This window comes from Glandiceps talaboti, chromosome 13, assembly GCF_964340395.1.
Source record: "Glandiceps talaboti chromosome 13, keGlaTala1.1, whole genome shotgun sequence".
Lineage (NCBI taxonomy): Eukaryota > Metazoa > Hemichordata > Enteropneusta > Spengelidae > Glandiceps > Glandiceps talaboti.
The window spans coordinates 17,474,382-17,496,346 of record NC_135561.1 but is presented as its reverse complement, the minus strand read 5'-3'; the positions used below and the strand labels follow the sequence as shown (position 1 = coordinate 17,496,346).

The window sequence follows — 21,965 nt, the reverse complement described above, 5'->3', positions numbered from 1 at the left end:
TGCATCAGATGCTTCACTGAAATTAATGATATGAAATCAAGAAATTGTCATAATTTAAACGGTAACATTAGACATCGATCATGTTTTTTTGTTCTTGCTCAGTAAATGGGGCAGTGGCACAGATATGTAAATCTGATGTTTGTTTTTATTTTCAGATGTTGACTAAAGACAAGACATTATAGTGTTATTTATAATTACATGACCATGTATGAAACAGATATCATTGTATGTGACACATAAAATTTCTTGTGGAAGCATAGGATTTCAGAGTTTAATAAAACCTAGAACAACGTAACATTTCGCAGCAAAACAGACCACATTAGAGGACATCGGTCAAAGAAAGCTTGCAGTTAAGGTTATGCGGAAATTGTTTGTTTGGTCTTTGAGATTGTTATATCCTTGACATTGTGGTAAATTGCTGTTTAGTTCACAGAACTGTGAAATGCTAAAACTTAAATAACAAAGGATATAAAAATACACATTTTAACATACGAATACAATACTAGGTACTGTGATGTTACATGCCAGGTGCTAACCACTCAAACATGCAAAATTCAATGACTGCTGCAGCATTTAGTTTGTCAAATTGGTTTTACTGAAAGATCTGTTCACTGCAGCTGTATATATATATCACGCTCACTGTATCAATATCAATATGACATTTTATGTATCCTAAAATTGGGCAATTTGCATTTGTGAGTAAACAAATACATAAACAACAATACAGTTAAAATATTCAAATAGATAAATATCATTGATAATGACTATAATATACAAAGTGACACCATGACAACGGTATTAAGATGTAGACAGATGATTTAAAATTCACACTGCGGTAGGAATAACGGGAAACTTTTACTGGTCTGACCTGCAAGCCAGGCATCTGAAATGTCTTCGAGACAGAAGCGTATAATATTCAGGTGATATAATGTGATTCTGAATGGCTGAAACTAAATGTGCTGCAATTACTGTCTTTAGACATTGTGTATCAAGAAGAGCATGTGAAAAGTGTACTAACACCACCATCCAGTAACATAGCAGAAGATTTTCTCATTACTGTGTACAGATGTCACCATCATCACTGTTGCATACATTTCTACACTCCATCCTAAGTTTTACCACCATTCTGATTTCATCATTCTAATAGCTTGGTTTTCATTGGTCTACCCTGGTGGCACAGATGCTTTCTGGTATCATGATTTCCAGTGGTTCAACCTGGTATATATATATAGTAGGTTGGTTTTCATTGGTTCACCCTGGTAGCAGAGATGCATACTCACTGTTTTCTCAAACCTCACCACCATCCTTAATGGGTCAATTCTAATGAACAGTCTCTACACGCCACCATTCCTCACAAAATGTCAAATTTGATCACACTAGCAGAAGGTATGTTCATTGTTATGTATGAAAGGTGCTAACACTACCACCAACATAATGTTTCACATAACCAGTGTATTATCACCACAGTTCTACAGCATAAGGTCACTTAACAATGGTTACACTAGCAGGGCAGTTGTTCACTGATAAATGTTACTATTGTTAGCACCACTTTCACTGCAGTATGATTGGTTGACTGGTAATCTGTTGCAAACTTTCTGTTATAGAATTCCTGAACATTTTCATTCTGAGAGCTATTCATATCCGTGGTCCTTTTGGTCAATTATTGACTCAGTCAGTAATATAATGGAGGATCCTTACTTGAGATGATAATGAAGATGATGACAATAATAAGTTGATGATGATGATGATAATGATGATTTTTGTGCTGGTTGTATTTTTGGTGATGGTCCTTACTATGGTGGTGGTGGTATTTATGTCACAAATTATTAGATGGGAGTTAGTATATATTACGTCAATGATTTAGTTTCTTGCACTCTTCGCAGAAGCTTTTCAGTGTAGGAATGGTGTCTGTGGTGGTGGTGGTGGTGTTACTTTTTACTTGATTTGAATTGAAGTGAAAGTACTTGTGTCAAAGATTGATTGTTATTTGTGTACACTATCATGGTTTATTGTTGTGTTTTGGCACAAAATATTTGAAAGGAAGTAATGATACAGATCATTACAAATGATTGCTAAGAACACATACCATGCACAAGCCAGGTTCAACAAAAAATATTGAATATATACTCTGGTCGTTCTACATCACAACATGCATCTATGTCACAACAACGTGTGTCTACATCACTGGTTCTGCTGTGTTCGAAATAGAGTCAAAATTGCCATTACTTTCCCAAATTTTTCTTTGATATTACTGATGCTGGTATAATTATGGTATTCTCCAATATTTGTCTTCATTCGCCTGAAAAATACTTGTGCTGTAATGACTCATAGTGACAAAGGCACCTAAGGTGACTCATATTTTCCTTGGCTGAATGATGAAAATTTTTGGGGAATAACATGTACATACCCACAATCCAGAACATGATGTAACCATGGTGATGGTGGTGGTACTTTGATGTTGAAATTGTTGATCGTTGTGATGAGGATTACAATTAATGTACTTTTATTGATGACCAATGCAGTGATTATACTTTAATATCCTTAACAATTTGTCAAAAATAAACATTAAAACCAGAACATATGAAATGATTCAACATTTCTATAAGAGTCAGCTTATATTACTGACACATTTGCTAAATCAAAAACATTAAAACTAGTGGGTTTGCATATTGCACAAGTATTCATAGATTTGTAGGACACCTCATAGCTTGTAATAGTATATCATTTACTAGTATATACAATATGTACATTTTTTTTTGTATCAACTCAAACTACATGTATAGTATAAGAAATAATAGTCAAGTCAGGTTGCTTGATATTTTGTTTTCCATTATTTAGCTTTTGTGTGCTGTATTATCATTGTTTTCTTCTCATTTGTATATATTTATTGTTATTTATGCAATTTAGGGTTTTTATGATAGTCTAGTGTGGAAGTACATTAATCCTGGAATGTTGTGAACGTAGCTAGCATGAGTGAAACCATCAGGCTCCTTACAAATGTCAATATAGGGGGAAAGTGTCTACCATCATTCTAAAACCCAAGCCTCATTTATAGCACCGTCCACGATGTACCGCCCATTATTTTGAAGTGTCGTGGAAGAAACAACAGCTCTAGTTTGTGAAAATAGTGTCTAGGATATGTGCAGTTTTCGTTAGTATGATACATAAACCAATGAATTCATAATCCTGTTTGTAGACTTTGAAGATATTGTATGGATTTACTCATTGTTGACATTTTGTGACATTTTTTGGAGAGTTGAGGCTGAAAAACTTGTAAGTCATTAATCTTCTTTTCTAAAAAGAAAAGTGTAATTATATATAATTGTTGATAATAAGTAGTTCTTGATTTTCTGATTTTTTTTTTGCTTAATTTTTCATTGAAAGGAATTCTCATTACCTGAAATAGCATTTTACTGCCTAACTAACATATGATATTTTGATTGACAGAATGACTTTTGCTTCATGTGCTATGCATACATTACTATATATGGGCACATAAGAATAAAGTCAATCTGCTTTGTCCTATTTTGACCCCCTAGCATGAGGTCAAATGCTATTGTAGGTTCTAAGAATAAGTCGACATTCTTGTCCAATTTTGACCCCCTAGCGTGAGGTAAAATGCTATAGCAGGTACCGAGAATTGATTGATAGCTTCTTTAGTTTTTTGTACTTGTAGATGATTTTTATGCAATATTTAATTTATGCAGGCTGTCTACATATTTTGTATGATATATTGAATTTCTTACAGTATGTTTGAGGTGTTCAAAACAATGCATGAATGGTTTTATTATATAAATTCGCCATACCCCACTTTGGGGTGTTCATCCAAATGAAATATTGCATCACATGTTTGTAATACACTTGTACCTGTCAAGTAACTGGTTCAAGTGTTGTACAAAATAAGTCACCTGTGCTGTATTTTTTATAACATTATTATGAGTTAGGAGAATGAGTTGTCTAACCAAAAAGGTTGTTTCCATGCTATAGAATGATATATATGCTCACCAGGGAGTTCAAGTAAAGGGCCATTGTGCCACTATAGATCTGTGCCAGAGATACTTATAAAGCACTTTGAGCACAGAGTCGGAAAGCACTATATAAAAACTAACATTATATATTGTCGTAGTTCCAAAGCTGGATAATATGACAACTCATGCAAGAAGACTGCATCATTGAACTGTGTTCAGTAACAGCTGAAGAAGGTGATTTAGTCAAAATATACTATCTACAGTTTGAGTACAGAACCACAAGTTGTCTGTTAGTTTTTGGAGACTGTATAGAGATTCCTGGAGATGTGACTGTGTTTCCATTTCATGTAAAGTGCAATAGATAATCCATCTTTAATGAGTAGTGGTATTTGTTCCACTTCCCTTCATAGAAACGACACAGGAGACACTGGGAGATTCTCAGCTATGAAGGACACCCCAGAAATGTCATTAGCCTGCAAATTATTGACCAATCAGAATGTTTTACACCATCTACTTTCAGCACCATTCTAAAGGAACATAGCAGTCTTTAAATAGACAGTGCATTCTTAACCAGTTGACTGATCAGTTGAAATTCTTGTAATTTAATTAATTTGCCAGCACTGACTGACTATATGATTGCACTAATTCTAAACTACTGTATAATAACTTAGTTGAGTGTGCCTGTGTCAACTTTCTTCTAAATATGTTTACACCTGCACGAAAACAAATGGTTCTTCCATATTATTACATTTACAAATTGTGTATGTGTTTTATGAGTGACCAAATGGGACAGAAATGACTTAACTAAAGAGAAGCATAGAGGATTTGTACTCTTTTCTAGTGTTATCTTTTTATATAGAGAATTGTGGATTGAAAATATAAAACTTTCAAGAAATATGCGGCCCCTGATCATGGCATTGAGTTATTCTACAGGGACTGGGGTAGGGGTGGGGGTCATGGTGGTGGGATGCTATTAAGCACCACTACTTGAACCGAAACCTTTGAATATCTTTTATATTGCACAACTATATAGTTATTTGTAATCATGTATGTACCTAGTAGAATAGAAATTGATACTTGACTCCATTTTATACAGTAGTAATATTGAAATTACTTTATTGGAAGCTAGTTTTTGAAACTGTTAGAGATATAGTGATAATATAATACACAGTTTTCTTATTGAAGCTAGTTTTTGAAGTGACTACCTAGCTTTCGTCCGAATCACTCAAACGTCATCAGCGTAATGGCATGCCAAACAGCATAACATCATTAGACTGATGACATCTAAGTGATTCGGACGAAAGTTAGGTAGTCACTTCAAAAACTAGACTCCAATAAGGAAGCTGTACTATGTACATGTATGTATGTATGTATGTATGTATGTATGTATGTATGTATGTATGTACCTGTTATGTAAAGTGATTTTGGCGTACAGATAGAACAGTGGTTACTTGCACTGAACAGCAGAAATCAGGTATATGTTAAGGGGTCTAACCCTACCTCTAACCTAACTATAGCCCTAACATAAACTCCTTAAATTTAAAACAAATGGGTATTTCTTAAACTGTCAGTTCATTGTTCTACATATTAATCGATTTTAGAAGTCTTTAGTGCTTGTCTTGTAAATCACTGCTTTGATACACAGTATCGGATGTTACATCACCATTCAACTATCTTTGAATTGCGATTTTGTATATTTAATTGATTTTGTAGTGAATCTGTCAAGGGAAAAATGTTCAGTCAACAAAGATGATAATATATGTGATCATTGTTAACTTGCAATAAACTTTTATTAAAAATATTAAAAATCGAAAGTCGATTTCCTTTGTCATTATTACCACATTATATGGGTTAACATTACTAAGAGTTGCCCTGAGTAATGTCGGATATGAAATGGCAACTGTGATGGTTATTTACTGTTCAAAAGTATTTAACCCAGCACAATTTTAAAAGCAAAGTAGATTAACCATTTAAAAAATGAATGGAGTTATAGAATTCAAACCTTCAATCACTAGAAAAAAATGAATACATTACCACATAATTTAATGTGTACTATGTCAGCTTTTGTTAAAGCATATGTAACCGTTGATTTAGCACAAGGTGAGTAATGTATATTTATTTTATTTATATAAATTTGGCAAAAGTCACGTAGTCCACACAGGTGAAGAACACCTATAAACGTGGACCCCAAAACAAATATACAATATTTCAGTTCAGGGTTGACTACAAAACTTTACTGTTGACATATAATGGGTGAAGTTTTGTATTTAAATTGTAAAATATTCTTTTGTTGTTTTCTACAGTTTCGCGACCATATGTCAAAACCTTTGTTTAAAGAGAGTGTGATGGGATCTCTACGTCACAGGTGTGACGTAGAACTCTGCATCTGTTATAATTTCGTAGATAACAATCGTAGTTTGTTTTCTGATGACGGAAGCGCCTGTGATAAAGTCAGCCCAAACCTGATTGATTGCCTATACCATTCAAAGTACGGAGAAGTGCTTGCAGGTTAATATTTTCGATTGTTGTGGACTTTTAATAGCGTCGATCAAACTTACTTTTTTGAAACCATGTGAGTTTAAACCCATCGTGTAATCGCTGTAGGTAAGTACTTCTATCACTGGCATCACATATAAGTTAATAACGTTGTGGGTTATTTTTCTGTAAATCCTTATTAAGTCTTGCCAAACAAACATAAATTCCTCCTTGTTTTAGAAAGTGATATGATGTTTAAAAGTTGAGAACATTCTATTACTGCCAAAAATTGGTATACTAATATCTTCTTAACCTCACATATTCCGTATTTATTAGGGCAACTTGCAATGTGTGTGTTGATCTCTCACCGACATCATTCGAATGCTCAACTAGTATCCAACTGAATAATACAAATTTAATTAGATGTTACAGCTGGGATAATGGGCTTAATATAGGAAAATAACAGAATAATGGGTCGATTTAAAATAAATTATATTCTATCAACCTTTTGCACATCAGTAATTTCACGCTATATATCCTGAATTATGCCGAGTACATATAGTTATGGATAATGCATAGAACTAAGTTTTCATTAACTCTTCACGTTGAGTTTATTCGTGTACAAACCATCGATCTCTGTCGGTAGTTGTATGCAATGTTTAAAACCAGAGGCTGCTTTAAAAGATAACCGTTTGAACACCACGGTACATGCATGTATAAAATATACTTTTGGTTTAACAGACGATGTCTGTCTGTCTGTCTGTCTGTCTGTCTGTCTGTCTGTCTGTTTGTTCGTCTCTTTCTCATGCTGGCTGTATCTCTGTTTGCATGTTTGTCCGTCTGTCGATATTTCCTTGTCTCCCTATCCATCGATTAGTCTCCACCTATGGTCGGTATTGCTTCATTTCTCTTTCATTATCTCTTTGGTCACCTTCAATCCTTTCTCACGCATTTTCCTCTTGACCTTGATAATTACTCGTTGCCTATGACAACACTTCATAAACCTCTACTACATCGACACCATAACATGACACGTACCAATAAAACACACATGCTGTCAATTAATGGTTTGAAAGTCATTCATATCACCGTAGTAAAGACTGAGCGATGGTTAGTTTGGTTATTTTGTCAATGTCAATAATGTGACACATACAAAAAAACGGATGGCATGTTGTGATGAGCGCGATTGCGTTTTCTGGACAGAAGAAAGTGTAACTGAAAACTGTGTTTAAGTCTAGAAATAATAACATTTATAAAAACAAGTAGAGATAAACGTGTTGATGACAAATATCAAGGCAAGTAATTTTCGGAGATTTGACACAAAATCAGGTATCAAAAGTTATCGTAGCATCCATTCATGCCCATTCTTATTAATTGTTCAACCCTTAAAGAAACAAGACAAAACATCAATAGGAATTTTAAGATAAAGTCCAATTCTAGGCCATTGCATTTCTTATGTGACCTTGTTTGCCCTTTCAATAAATGACATCATTGCAGCTAGCATATTGTCGTATTAGCTTTTCTTTTTATCAATCAACCCGTAACCAAGGAAACGCCGACGCTAAATCAATAATGTCTATGCAAATGTGTACATGAGATAAACGAGAAACCTTCCTCGGTATGATGCATACAATGAAAGAATATAATATACATACCAGCACAAATCGTCGCTCAAAATATTGTGTATTTTTCTCTCTCTCATCTACTGGTATTCGATTTCTCTTTTATCACTAACAGTGAGGCGAGGATGATATCAAACGTTGGTGAGCGTGAATTCATGTTCACCTTACCGAATAGGCCTGGATATTCATAGATTTTGTGAGATTTAACAAAACAGATCTTTTCTGACCTCAAACCACTTCACACCTGACCTATCTCGCACATGGTCACTAATCATATGATAGGTAAAGTTATATCAGGCTAGAGTTGCTATCCCAGGTTCTTGCATTGGTGTAACTATCTCATCAGTGGAGCCAGAAGGCAAACATTGCGAAATTCTTTTTTTTTTTGTAGACTAAAAGTAGAATAGAATAGAATAGAATAGAATAGAATAGAATAGAATAGAATAGAATAGAATAGAATAGAATAGAATAGAATATGAGAGAAGGGAAGAGAAGACAAGAGAAGACAAGAGAAGAGAAGAGAAGAGAAGAGAAGAGAAGAGAAGAGAAGAGAAGAGAAGAGAAGAGAAGAGGAGAGGAGAGAAGAGAAGAGAAGAGAAATAACTTTATTGTCCACAGAGTCTATATGGAAAATCGATTTCAGTGATATACAATATTCAATAATCAAGGAGCACAGATAAAATAAAAACATCACAACAAGACAGGCTAAAATTACAGAGACAGTACTGATCAACAGCAAGTTAAAATGGGAATTGGATGAGATAACAGCTATAGAGACGACATAAACGTGAAATTAAAGTTCCCTGGAATTTGAAATTGAAATTGCTGATGGAATAAAAGAACGTCTATAAAAATTCCTGCGTGCCTTTGGTACGCGGAATCTGCGACCAGAGGGGAACTTTTCAAAATATGGATTAAGAGGATGTGTCTTGTCCACGTGTTATCCTCTTGATGGAATTATGGTATAATTCTGAATTCGCCGTGTTCCTATGAGTTTAGATAGTTTAGACTATAACTGTACCTGACAACTATTCTTTCACACCTAAGTTCCATCCCTTAATATCTGAACTCGGCCTTTAAATATATAGTTGCATGTATTTTAAGATGTCATATGCTATCCATGTTTTCGATGTACCTACGAAGTAATACTCTGCAGTAAAACAATGTATGTGCAAAACTACTAATCCCACGCCACTTTCAACTTTATCTATTCCAAAGTCATAAACGTAACAAATCTGTTGATGCAGTAAACACTCAACTAACAGTCACATGAAGGGCTGGGGGGGGATTAGGCCCGGACTGTTGTGTAAAACGTGACCCTCCCCGACTCCGCCGTGCTAAAAGGGGCCCTCCCTCAACTATCTTTCTCTACATCATGACATCCTTATATCCAGTTTGACTAGATTTTACAAGAGTTGATTGAGTTTCCTTTGTCCTGTTGATTTGAGGGTGGATGATTTGAATTTGAATTCCCTAATTTAAAATATATTGACTATAAAATGCTGAATTATTTAAATGCAATGTTATCGGTTTCACAGACACTCTTTGTAATATTATTTTTTACAAAAGGTTATAAGCTGAAACTCACGTGAGAAGTATAGCACATTATTTACCAAATGGAGATGTCTGTGTCATTGGTGTATTTTGGGGTCCTGTATTTCTTGGTACAGATTAGTACAGTATTAGCAGGTAAGTCGAACAATGAGTTAACATGGGGAATATTTTTTACCTTGCTCATGTGGTTGACTTTTACAAATATCCACCACAGCGTTATATACAGCGTGTTGCATGATACTGTTCTCTGGCTCTGGTTGATACAACTACGCACAAACAAGTAAGAAATAGAATATTCTACACTTCATTATAATAAGAAGGCAATTTCTAGCGACATTTATTCTGAATGAAATAAACTATGTACATGCAATGCAACTAGACGCAGACATGCGGGCACCAATGTGTTGGAGTCTGTATCTGATGTCTGCACTGTGGTATGTTTGATCATTTCATTTAGGGAAATTGTAGCGAGGAACTAACTCATTCAATCTTGCTATCATGAAGTTTAGTCACAGGGAGCTCAGGCTCAGTTAGTTTTGTTTTAAATACAAACAAACAAGACATAAACACAAAGTAAACAAACAAACAAGACATAAACACAAACAAACAAGTAAGTAAACAAACAAATAAACACACAAACAAACAAACAAACAAACAAAACAATTAAACCGACAAATGAGTAGATACATACATGAGTAAACAACAACAACCAACCAACGAACAAACAAACAAACAAACAAACAAACTTATAAATTATAAATTGCGGGGGGGGGGGTAGTGTTTGTTTGTTAGTTTTGTTTTAAATACAAACAAACAAGACATAAACACAAAGTAAACAAACAATCAAGACATAAACACAAACAAACAAGTAAGTAAACAAACAAATAAACACACAAACAAACAAACAAACAAACAAACAAACAAAACAATTAAACCGACAAATGAGTAGATACATACATGAGTAAACAACAACAAACCAACGAACAAACAAACAAACAAACAAACTTATAAATTATAAATTGCGGGGGGGTAGTGTTTGTTTGTTCGTTCGTTGGTTTGTTGTTGTTTACTCATGTATGTAGCTACTCATTTGTCGGTTTAATTGTTTTTGTTTGTTTGTTTGTTTTTGTTTGTTTGTTTGTTTGTTTGTATACGTGTTTGTTTGTAAACGACGTTCTGGTCACACAGTAATTTTTAATCAACGATGCTAACGGTTGAATTTCTTTGAATATCCGTTCTAAGATGTCTTTCATGTTCCCATCTAGATACCAGTAGTACATGTAACGCCACATTAACAGCACCAAGTGGCGAAGTAACGTCACCAAACTATCCTGAACCGTACCCTTCCGGGGCTGTATGTACGGTTGATATTCATGTAGGTGAAGGTCTCCAAATTGGAGTTCATTTCCAGGATTTTAGAATTGAACCACCGGATGACGTTTCATGCTATGATAAGTTGAAGGTAAATTAAAATCACTATAAAAACAATGTCCTTTTCATTAAGTAAAAATAGTTAACTGCACACTTTTCAAAAGTAATGCCTTTATAGTACAGTTTCAGCATTCTTTGCAACTGTTACATGCACTGTCATGGACAGAGCCGTAAAGAGGCCTGTGGTTTTACGGCAGTGACGAGGCATTAATGACGTCATATATAACTAAAGTTTGATGAACTATAAAAGGTCATTTTCAGTGTCAGGCAAATCAGCAATGTTAATTCCAGCTCTGATGTATATGCCATTCACATGTCAGTAAAATATAACACACAAATATCCCAACTTCGTTAATGATAACGAAAACAAATACAAATGTAACAAAATATAGAGCAGACATTGTGTAAGGGATGACTATGTGTTATCTTTATTATGTCTATCTCAACATGAAACCTTGTGACCAGTCTCACTGATCTTGATACATCGTTTCATAGCATTTGCAAGCAAAGACGAAATCTCTTGTATTTGAAGACGTCCTAGTGTATGCCTCTGTATTGAGTACATTGGTATGCTAAGAATATACTGACCCACGACCAAAACCAGCCCAGATAGATTATTTGAGATAAACTAAAGTCGAGACCTTTGGCATATTTATCTAGACAAGTAGGTAACAAAATGATGTCATCTTTAAAAGACATTTTCTGTTTGGTTCGACCACAGGGGACCCAGGAACCGTGTGACAAACAAAATAAAACAAAACAAACAAATAAATAAATAAACTATCAAATGAATGACAAATGAACAAGCAAACGAACGACAAGTATAGTGACAAATGAAATAATTAAATAAACCAGCAAATAAACAGATACTCGTGGGGGTATACCTAGATACGTTTTTTGTACCCATCACTATAAAACAACACAAGTGATGGGTACAAAAAACGTAGCTAGGTATACCCCCACGAGTATATGTTTATTTACTGGTTTATTTAATTATTTTATTTGTCCCTATACTTGTCATTCGTTCGTTTGCTTGTTCATTTGTCATTTATTTGATAGTTTGTTTATTTGTTTGCTTAGTTTTGTTTTGTTTTGTTTTGTTTTGTTTTGTTTTCTGTTTTGTTTTGTTTTGTTTTGTTTTGTTTTGTTTTGTTTTGTTTTGTTTTGTTTTGTTTTGTTTTGTTTTGTTTTGTTTTGTTTTGTTTTGTTTTGTTTTGTTTTGTTTTGTTTGTCACACGGTTCCTGGGTCCCCTGTGTGATGGGTACAAAAAACTTATCTAGGTATACCCCCACGAGTTTCTGTTTATTTACTGATTTATTTACTCATTTTATTTGTCCATATACTTGTCGTTCGTTTCCTTGTTCATTTGTCATTTATTTGATAGTTTGTTTATTTATTTATTTGTTTGTTTTGTTTTGTTTTTTGTCTGTCACATGGTTCCTGGGTCCCCTGTTCGACTAGAGTCACAATAAGAACTCAAGTGTATCGTATTCTTGGCTTCAAATTGTTCATGTATAGTTTGGTGGCATTACATATTACTGTTTTTCTAGATTGTTGATGTTATTGCTGCGGAATCAGTAGAATACTGTGGATATAGAATACCGCCTGATTACACGTCACAATCCAATCACATCCAGTTAATTCTTATAACTGACACTGAAGTCGAACGACCTGGATATAGTGTCACCTACCAGGTCTTAGGTAAGCGGTATATTTGTGTTCGACTACTCTCTTTGATAATGAGAAATAAAAGCGCATTTATAGTATTTTTTCAATATTGCCAACATTTCTGGATTGTACATTTAAAATCAAATTTATTCAGAACATTACATATTATTATATTGAAATATGTCTTGTACGTATGCATCGTTGTGTTATGAATGGCGATTCTGATTCTAATTGCATAAACATATGCCGAATGCAGAAACATTTTTGTAATTAACGATCCAGAAACCTGAAATGGAATGTATAGGAGCAATTTACTCTTATGATTGGCTGCATCGTTGTTACGATTCTAGATTCAGAGACTCTAATAGGGAACTTGCAAACCCGCCATGTTGAATGTTGCATCATGGGAAATGTGATATTAAATACTTAGTGTTACCAATTAGCATCATAAACAATAATATTACATTGTTTGTAACCACGAATGATCAATTCATAGTGACCTTTAACATTGCGAGAGATTTATTTTATCGGTAGCTCCAGATTAGCTGTTACAATAACCACTGATAATCCCATAGTCCTTTGCGTCTGAGCATGCTCAGTCTGGATTGCAAGTTTCCTATTGACAGACGACTAAGTAAAGCGTTAATCGCGGATGATATTAAAGTGAATAATTATATAGATGAAGATTGGGTATTTATTTATTTTTAATTTATTCTGCGTTTGTAACTAATACATTGCAAAAGGCTACAAAATGTGTAATAAGTTTGTACGTACAATAACAAACATTTGACACATTTATTAATATTTTGCAGTTTATAATACAAACAAAGATTTGGCATATGTTGTTTCACATTGATTTTTCAAGTAGTAAGCCATGATAAAAAAAATATAAATTAAAAATCCAAAATAAGAACCCAATCTTCATCCATGTAGTCACTTTCAAATTTAGGTTTTAAAGGTTGTCTGGAAGAATTATAGAAAAAGTCGGCGGAGAACAATAGAATAATCATCATATGTAGTCAGTACAGCTCAACTGATACGATAACTCTTAAAGCGAGAATCTGGAATTGAAATATTAAGAACCTCTGCCGAATGGTAAAGTGTAAAACTGTTTGAAACTAATTAATATTCCCATTTGAAGATACTTGAAGAACTGAATTTGAAATTATGAAAACAATTTATATTGTTTAACAGCATTGATATTTGAAAACTGTCCGGATGACATCAATTCGATCTTGGGTCAGACTGTATCTTGGACACCTCCAACCACTGTTGATCATACAAGTGGTATGGTCATCGTTTCATCGTCTCACAACCCTGGTGATACCTTTCCGATTGGACAAACAACTGTGACGTACACTGCTACAAACTCTGCATCGAACACTGCGCAATGTTCATTTGTAGTCACTGTTGGTAGGTCTAGTTATTCCATCCGTTCTTTTTGTCACATTCACACCTTACATTTTATAATCCTGCCTGCCTGCCAGTCTGTCTGTCTGTCTGTCTGTCTGTCTGTCTGTCTCTCACTCTAAGCTATGGGCCTTTCATAAATAAACAGACAGTGAGGGAATGCATTCAGGGTTTAAGGATCTATACAGGTAACAACGACAACAGTTGAGATCAATAGTAAAATATATTTGAATACGTTTTTGGGATTACAAATCAATACCTTTTTAAATGACTTAGTATAACAGTTTCCATCAATCACCTCTTTTATCAAATGAAATTGAAAAAATATTTGTCAAATATTTGGAAGGATTAAGAAGTAAAGGCGTACAATTGAATGAAACAATGACTATGTATGAAAATATATGTTTTATATATTTTAAATACTCCTATAAAAATAACAACTTTTTGTGTCTTTTCCAATCAATATTAACATTGCAGGCACCATCCAAACGACTCCAACAACAGTCTCTACGCGGACCCAAACAAGTACTCTGTCAGTTGCTCCAACGGAGAGACAAACTACCCAAAGCACTGTCCAAACTCAAAGTACAACCACGCTATCAAATGCAATCATTGAGACATCCAAAGTTAATCAACCAACAACACAAACACAACGTGTTACAACGAGTGGTGGCGTTTCCCAAACAACAAGCCAATCAACGACACAAACACAACGTGTTACAAGTGGTGGTGTTTCCCAAACAACAAGCCAATCGACGACACAAACACAACGTGTTACAAGTGGTGGTGTTTCCCAAACAACAAGCCAATCAACGACAACGGAAACCCAAACAAACGCTGGCCAATCTACAGAACAAGCAGTTATAATAATTGTCACGGAAACGTCAAAAGCAGCAAGTGATACAACCAGGAATGCACCTGAAGCAACTGTCCAAACTACAGAAGCTTCTTCTAATAATAACACAGAAGACAATACAACCAACGTTGCTAGTACTCCAACAACGTATAAGCACTCTGTGACAACTGGAGAAAAGGACCAGACTACACAAAATAATAAACCCGTAAAGTTTCAGGATGGCGGAGAAGAAGATAATGGTGTTCCATGGTATATTGTGTTTTTCGCTGTGGCAGGAGTTGTAGCCGCACTCTTAATTATTACAATGGTAGCTTTCTACATATGGCTTGAAGGTAAACGGAACAAAAATAAAATAAAGTAAGTATAGTTTTTACAGTTCTACTTTTGTACTTTTAGCTCACCTAGGTTTAGGTATGTTTATACTTTTGAGTCTGTCTGTCTGTCTGTCTGTCTGTCTGTCTGTCTGTCTGTCTGTCTGTCTGTCTGTCTGTCTGTCTGTCTGTCTGTCTGTCTGTCTGTCTGTCTGTCTGTCTGCCGGCCTGCGTTCATGTATGTATGTATGTATGTATGTATGTATGTATGTATGTATGTATGTATGTATGTATGTATGTATGTATGTATGTATAATTAACATCTCAATGACTGCTGACAAATACTTCCATTCTAATACACTGTAGGTGTAAACTTTGCTGTTACTATTCGTATTGGGAAACAACCTCTATGAAAAAGAAATCGATTCTATCATGTTTATAGTGTCCGGATTTTCCCTATGTTCTACATTCCATGTAGATGAACTTAGTTATTTTGGGTTTTTTATTTTTTATTGTACAGGTTGGTAGCCCATTACAAAACACGTTCCCGCTACGATGCTTGACGAAAGTACACGATATCTTACGGAAATACCCCATCGGCATCATCACATGATATGTTGATAAGCAAATTTCAACATTGTTGTCGTATTAATAGGTACACCTTCCCATTGTTGACTGATAATTATTTTCCCAACAAAAACGAATTAATTATTGCGAATTTGGTCACTTTGGTCTATCATTATCAAGTTTATTTTCTCATCAACTAATTTTGATTGTATAAATGAGATTAATTAAAAAAAAACAATGACGTCATGATTAAAACATTCCTATGAACACACAAAAAGAATTTCTCTCCAACGTCTATGAATGAACTTAGACGAATAATCCAAACTTCTCAATATACAAATATAGTTTTTCAATGTAGTCAACTACACGTACATGCATACCACATTTCCGGAAAATATTGTGTTAGATATCAGAGTATATGTTTTTCTGATAAAACAAGGAAGTGGATTATTTTGTTGAAAATAGGACAATATTGGAGATATCTCAAGGTACAAACAACACGGAATCATAAAAGTAACTCTTGCACCTTTAAATGGTGAAGGTGTCTGAACTCAATAAACACTAGAAGAGAACATACAAATTCAATCATGTGACACGTTTGATGGTGCAGTGACAAGTATACATCTATTACGATCATTAATAACTGACTGTTACACAAGTGAGATAAGGTAATAAACACACGGAGATAGTTTCTAAAGAAATTACTGTGTTTTCTTGTTTCCTAACCCCCTTTTAGAGGAGAGAGAGAGAGAGAGAGAGAGAGAGAGAGAGAGAGAGAGAGAGAGAGAGAGAGAGAGAGAGAGAGAGAGAGAGAGAGAGAGAGAGAGAGAGAGAGAGATATGCCTCCCGTGAATAAGAGAGTAATTTGACCCAGTGACAGATGGTCGTAAGCTTGCATGCCACACCTGATAGTTATAATTTTCGAAAGGGAACGTTGACCAGACTACCAGCATATACATGTGTACAAAACCTGAACATTGTAAGTCGTGACAGTAAATACCCGCAATAATTACACTTTTGTAACAAACTGAACATTCTCTCATTTGAGGGTTCTAAAGTCTATGACGTACAATACTGGTTTGATAAATATAAATATGAAATTTATTGTATATTATTTCTCGCGAGTTCATTCTTATTTGCAGGCTATGATGAAATAGTTACAGGCCGTTGCTATTAGTCATGGACAAATTCGCATAACATTCAGATGACATATACGTATGTTCAAATGAGGTGGTACGCATCGATAGGTAAACTACGCCTCACACGTCGGTGATTAACCATTCAATTTAGGTTGCGATTACGTTAGCACAATGTTTCAAACAATGCTCGCGCAAATGAGAACATTAATTCACATCAGTAGTTTACTGACTATTGCATGAACTTTGACACCAGAAAGGAAGAGTCTTGCGCAGGTTTTGGAATGGCAATTATTACCGACTTCCACAGGGGTTCGCTAATCAAGAGTTTGCGATCAAGCATGATGTCCAACACCAGTTGACTTGTTCGTGGTGGTGAAATCTATCATTTGAATGCTGTTTGTAGGTTGGTAAGTGTGCTTTTATTACATATATCCACTTCCAAAAACAAGAAAGGTCGATTATCATATACATGCCGTATGTATGATTGTTGTCGCTATAACAACTTTTCTAAGAACACTGATATTTGGAAATGTTCATAGTCGCTCTATGCAAGGCAAAGATACACCAAAACAGAATATTAGATATACTAGTAGTCTGACGTCTGTCGTAATGGTCATTTTGATAGAATCATGTTGTAGGCGTTTGTTGATTTAGTCATTTCAAAGAACAATTTAAGGCAACGAACGATGAAACTATTATTTGTGTATCTATCAAAAGGGGCAGATGGGGTTTTACAGCAAAAATAAATAAATTAAAAAAATAAATGATAAATTCTATATAAAATCAAAATCGAAAATGCATCATTCACTCTTTGTATTAGAACATTTACAATATTTACGACATCTTTCTGTCCCTCTAATATGTCTGCTGTACTGAGTAAGTATTTGGTCAGCAAGGTGAAATATTCATTTTTTTCTGTCGTGCATTTTGTAACAGTCCTGTGTTGATGCTACGTCCTTCAATTGTATGTAGTGAACGTTTGTACTAGCTGGTAAACAAACAAACAAACAAAAAACCTAATGAACATCCCCATTTACATACTGCTAACCTTCTTTCTACTCTTTGGAAATGTTTGCCCATTCCTTCATTTTATCATTTTGCATGCAATGCTAACTTTCTTTTCACCAAGCTTCAATTTGCAAAACTTCATTTTTCCCATTATGTTCTCGTAAATTCTCATTAACCCCTATTACGCCCGACTTTACAACAGCGTAAAGGCCAATAAAATACATATGTTGCAGAATAATGTCTTGTTTCAACTAAAACAAGCACATTTATATCAAAACGTACAAGCTCTACATAACACTCTAATAAAGCCATTGTTGAAATGTCTTTTCTGAGAGTTGTTTCATAGTTATTATAATGTAGTTAACTTAATATAATAGAGCTTATTTTGCTTCCGAAAACTAAATTGAAGTCTATATCATAATGCAACCTTAACACTGAAGTAAAGTATTTTCTATATACGTCACACTCATTTATAACATTCATATTAAGTGACAAAGTGTACCCTGTCAATTGGTTTAATTATAAGCCCAGTATGTAGTTTTGTCAAGTAGACAATTTGTAAACAGTGCTAAGAGCAGTCTGATTACACTGAATAACAACCATTACAATTGTATTTAGAGATCTGGACAATGGTTTATTACGTCAATGTTTACACTCTAGTCATTGACTATTTACTTACTTTGCACTACTAACATTGTTTACAGTTTGATTATATTGCTAAGAGGCTAGACACAACATACTGGGCAAACATGATTGCAAGCAATAAGGAGTATATTCATACACAGCATATGGTATTAATAATTAAGTATGATATATGCTAGAAAACATTGTGGCAAATCATGCAAACGTTTCATTTGAGTGTTACATGTTACAACTGCTATATTCATCAAAATAACTCATTTCAAGTTTATTGATAGTACTAACTAACCTTTGAGTAGAATGATATGCAAATACAACCACACTAAACGACTCATTTAGATACAATTTACTTTTCATACCGATTGACCTCCTTTTTGGGTACATGGTATATTATTCACTTGCTTTACTATCTAAAAAAATCTAAAAAGAAATATTACCGTTGGATCAGGTATACTTTTCAGTAAGTAATTTCTGACGTTAGATGTACAGGTTTTAGATGGATTTATGCACAACAAGTGATCTACGGACCTGAAAGCACATAGCATGTGGAACATTATGGGTTTGTTTTGTATTAATACTGTTTAACGAAGTTTCTCTTGCATACGTATTTTTCATTACAATTTATCACATGTTATTTTGGGTCATTAGAAGGGAAGATCTGCGACGGTAAGAAAAATGGCAGTTATCTATATTTGGCCATGGGTGCTACATATTGTGGTTATCACAAGTCCAATAGTTGCAGGTAAGAACGGGTTTCACCCTCACCTTTACACCTTTCTTACTGGGATTGACTTGTTTTCAGTCTATATTTGTTGTTAGGGGTCCAAATCACGATCACAGTAACAATATAAATCGATGCTCCTAGCTGATTTGATCTGGTCTGGTCTATCTGTCTGTCTGTCTGTCTGTCTGTCTGTCTGTCTCTCTCTCTGTCTCTCTCTGTCTCTCTCCTATATGTTATGCTATATCTGTAGATAATCAAAACTCTACTGTACTTCTATGATGTTTTAAGGGGTGCATTTTCGATTACATTGTGCGATTGACATTTTTAGATCAAATTGAATCGGTACATATGATAAAGAATAATATATAATACATAAAGAATACAAGCTGATCAACATTACAGACCTCATCTTATGCATTCGGGTACGGCTATTAAGCCTTAGTCAGCCTAGAAAAACTAACCCGGTAACTGTCAAAACTAACATGCCCTACGATAGAAACCTATAAGATCGTGAATGGATGGTGTGATAGATCCGTTGCTAATGTCCTAACACTCAACACATCAGACAGATCTCATGGACACCTTCTGAAACTTTTCAAGCAGTATGCACTCCTTGACAAATTGTATTGTTTACCCCTGGAAATCATTGTTAAGCAATATAGTCTCAGCCAAGTCAGTTAACACTTTTGAAAAGCGAACGGAAAACTTTTGGCAGGATGAAAAATACACGAGACTTGTGACTTTCATTCCACATGTACATGTATCTACACTATTTATACAAGCATAAAATGCGATTATCTCACCTAAATCCGGTATTTTGATTTCTCTATTAGATGAATCTTGTGACGTAACACTGACAGAACCATATGGACATATTACGTCACCAAATTACCCGTCGATATATCCAATCAACACAGTGTGTACAACGGATATACATGTACAGGGTAGTTATAATATTATAGTTTATTTCCAAGTCTTTAAAATTGAGCCGCCCGATGATTCTTTGAGGTGCTATGATAAACTGCAGGTAAGGAGTGTGTTCTATATACAAATAGCTATAGTTTTTAAGGCTCTTTCTTATAAATTGCTGACTCGTGTGCCAGACGTCTTCAATTCCCCTCGTCCCATACAATCCTCCCACACGTCGTTTGCCCCTCAAAAAAGCATGTATGAGAACGTTTGTTTGTCACGGTCTTTTAATTTTCTCTGTAATTTTAAGCCTGATATTCTGTACACTTCCAAGGAAAGCCTCATGCCCACAGCCGTACTGCACATAACAGCTATTCTCTAACAACATACACATTGCGATTCATTTGCCTTCGATTTACCATTTTCATATGTAAATCTTCGCTATTGTCATACTTAGTAATGGCTACAAGTAACCACAACTCGCGAAATAACGCCGGTGCGTTTGCTAGCTTATGACAGTCAAGATTGAGACAAGATTCAGGCAAAGACATACTATGTAATTAATTAGTGTCGGCAATTTGTTGTGATATAAACACCACGGGATCCTGGATCCCAGACCATGTTTACTGATTAGAACGCTACATCAATCGATCGCGAGTGCACTGTTTCTTTTGAAGTTTATTATACATACAATAGCTTCAACAGATACGCCTATTGACAAAACGATATAAGCATGGCATCAACCCATATAAGAGTCACCTTCTGATCTTCTTGTATCAGTTATCTTTTTGTCTTTAAGCTAATTTTTCTTTGCGCGAAGTCTTTCCTTAGGTCACTCCATTCAACGAATCGCAACGATGTTTTTCGGCAGTTACAACATAACCACACTTCCTTTTTTTCTTGTATTCAATTACAACGTTGAGTGAACAATTTATCGAGTGTCCCAATTACACAATTAAAACAGTATATACATCATACATATATGAATATTATACATACATGGAAACTCTCCGGAGGAAACAAATAATTATAAAAAGTTGTAATATGACTTAATTATATATATGTATAGGAAAACTGTTCTGATACGTTATACATTTGATTCTACCGAGTCAATCCGTTCATCAGTAGTGCAGCCACTGAGATGTTTGTTTTCTCAATTTGCCAATAATTGTAAATAGTCTATTTGATTATCAAACAGAGGGAGTTTAAAAACCTGTCAACTAGCATATCACTACAGCATATCACTATTGTGTATTGTTTATGAAATGTATGCCAGATGTTTCATTTTCACAGAGTTGCAAAATTAACGTGTAAGCACAACCCCATGGATTTTTCCACACGTCAAATACAAACTTTCTTTCATTCTTGTGTAGATTGTGGATGTCGTTGCTATGACGACGGAAGAATATTGTGGTTATAAACAACCTTTCAATTACACTTCACAATCCAACCACATCAAACTAAGACTTGTAAGTGATGTTCAAGTCGCTAGACCTGGTTACAGCGCCACCTATCATGTCCTAGGTAAAAAAAAGGGTATTTATCTATTTAGTTATTAATAAATGTTAAAGTGGCTATTTTGGATTTTTAGTTTATAAGACAAATAGTTTCCATGGCTTCCTACTTGAAATATCAATGTGAAACAACATATGCCAAATCTTTCTTTGTAACCCAATACATTGT

General features: G+C 34.6%; 1 protein-coding gene across 1 annotated transcript; it reads left to right on the top strand.

Annotated features, from left to right (window-relative positions):
* Positions 1-6,402: 6,402 nt before the first annotated feature.
* Positions 6,403-16,523, top strand: LOC144444365 (uncharacterized). The gene is made up of 7 exons (XM_078133779.1): positions 6,403-6,572; positions 9,635-9,754; positions 10,885-11,081; positions 12,602-12,752; positions 13,914-14,132; positions 14,607-15,342; positions 15,817-16,523. Exons 2-7 carry the CDS (start codon positions 9,682-9,684, stop codon positions 15,857-15,859), a joined length of 1,419 nt encoding a protein of 472 aa, XP_077989905.1. The 5' UTR covers positions 6,403-6,572; positions 9,635-9,681; the 3' UTR covers positions 15,860-16,523.
* Positions 16,524-21,965: the final 5,442 nt, after the last annotated feature.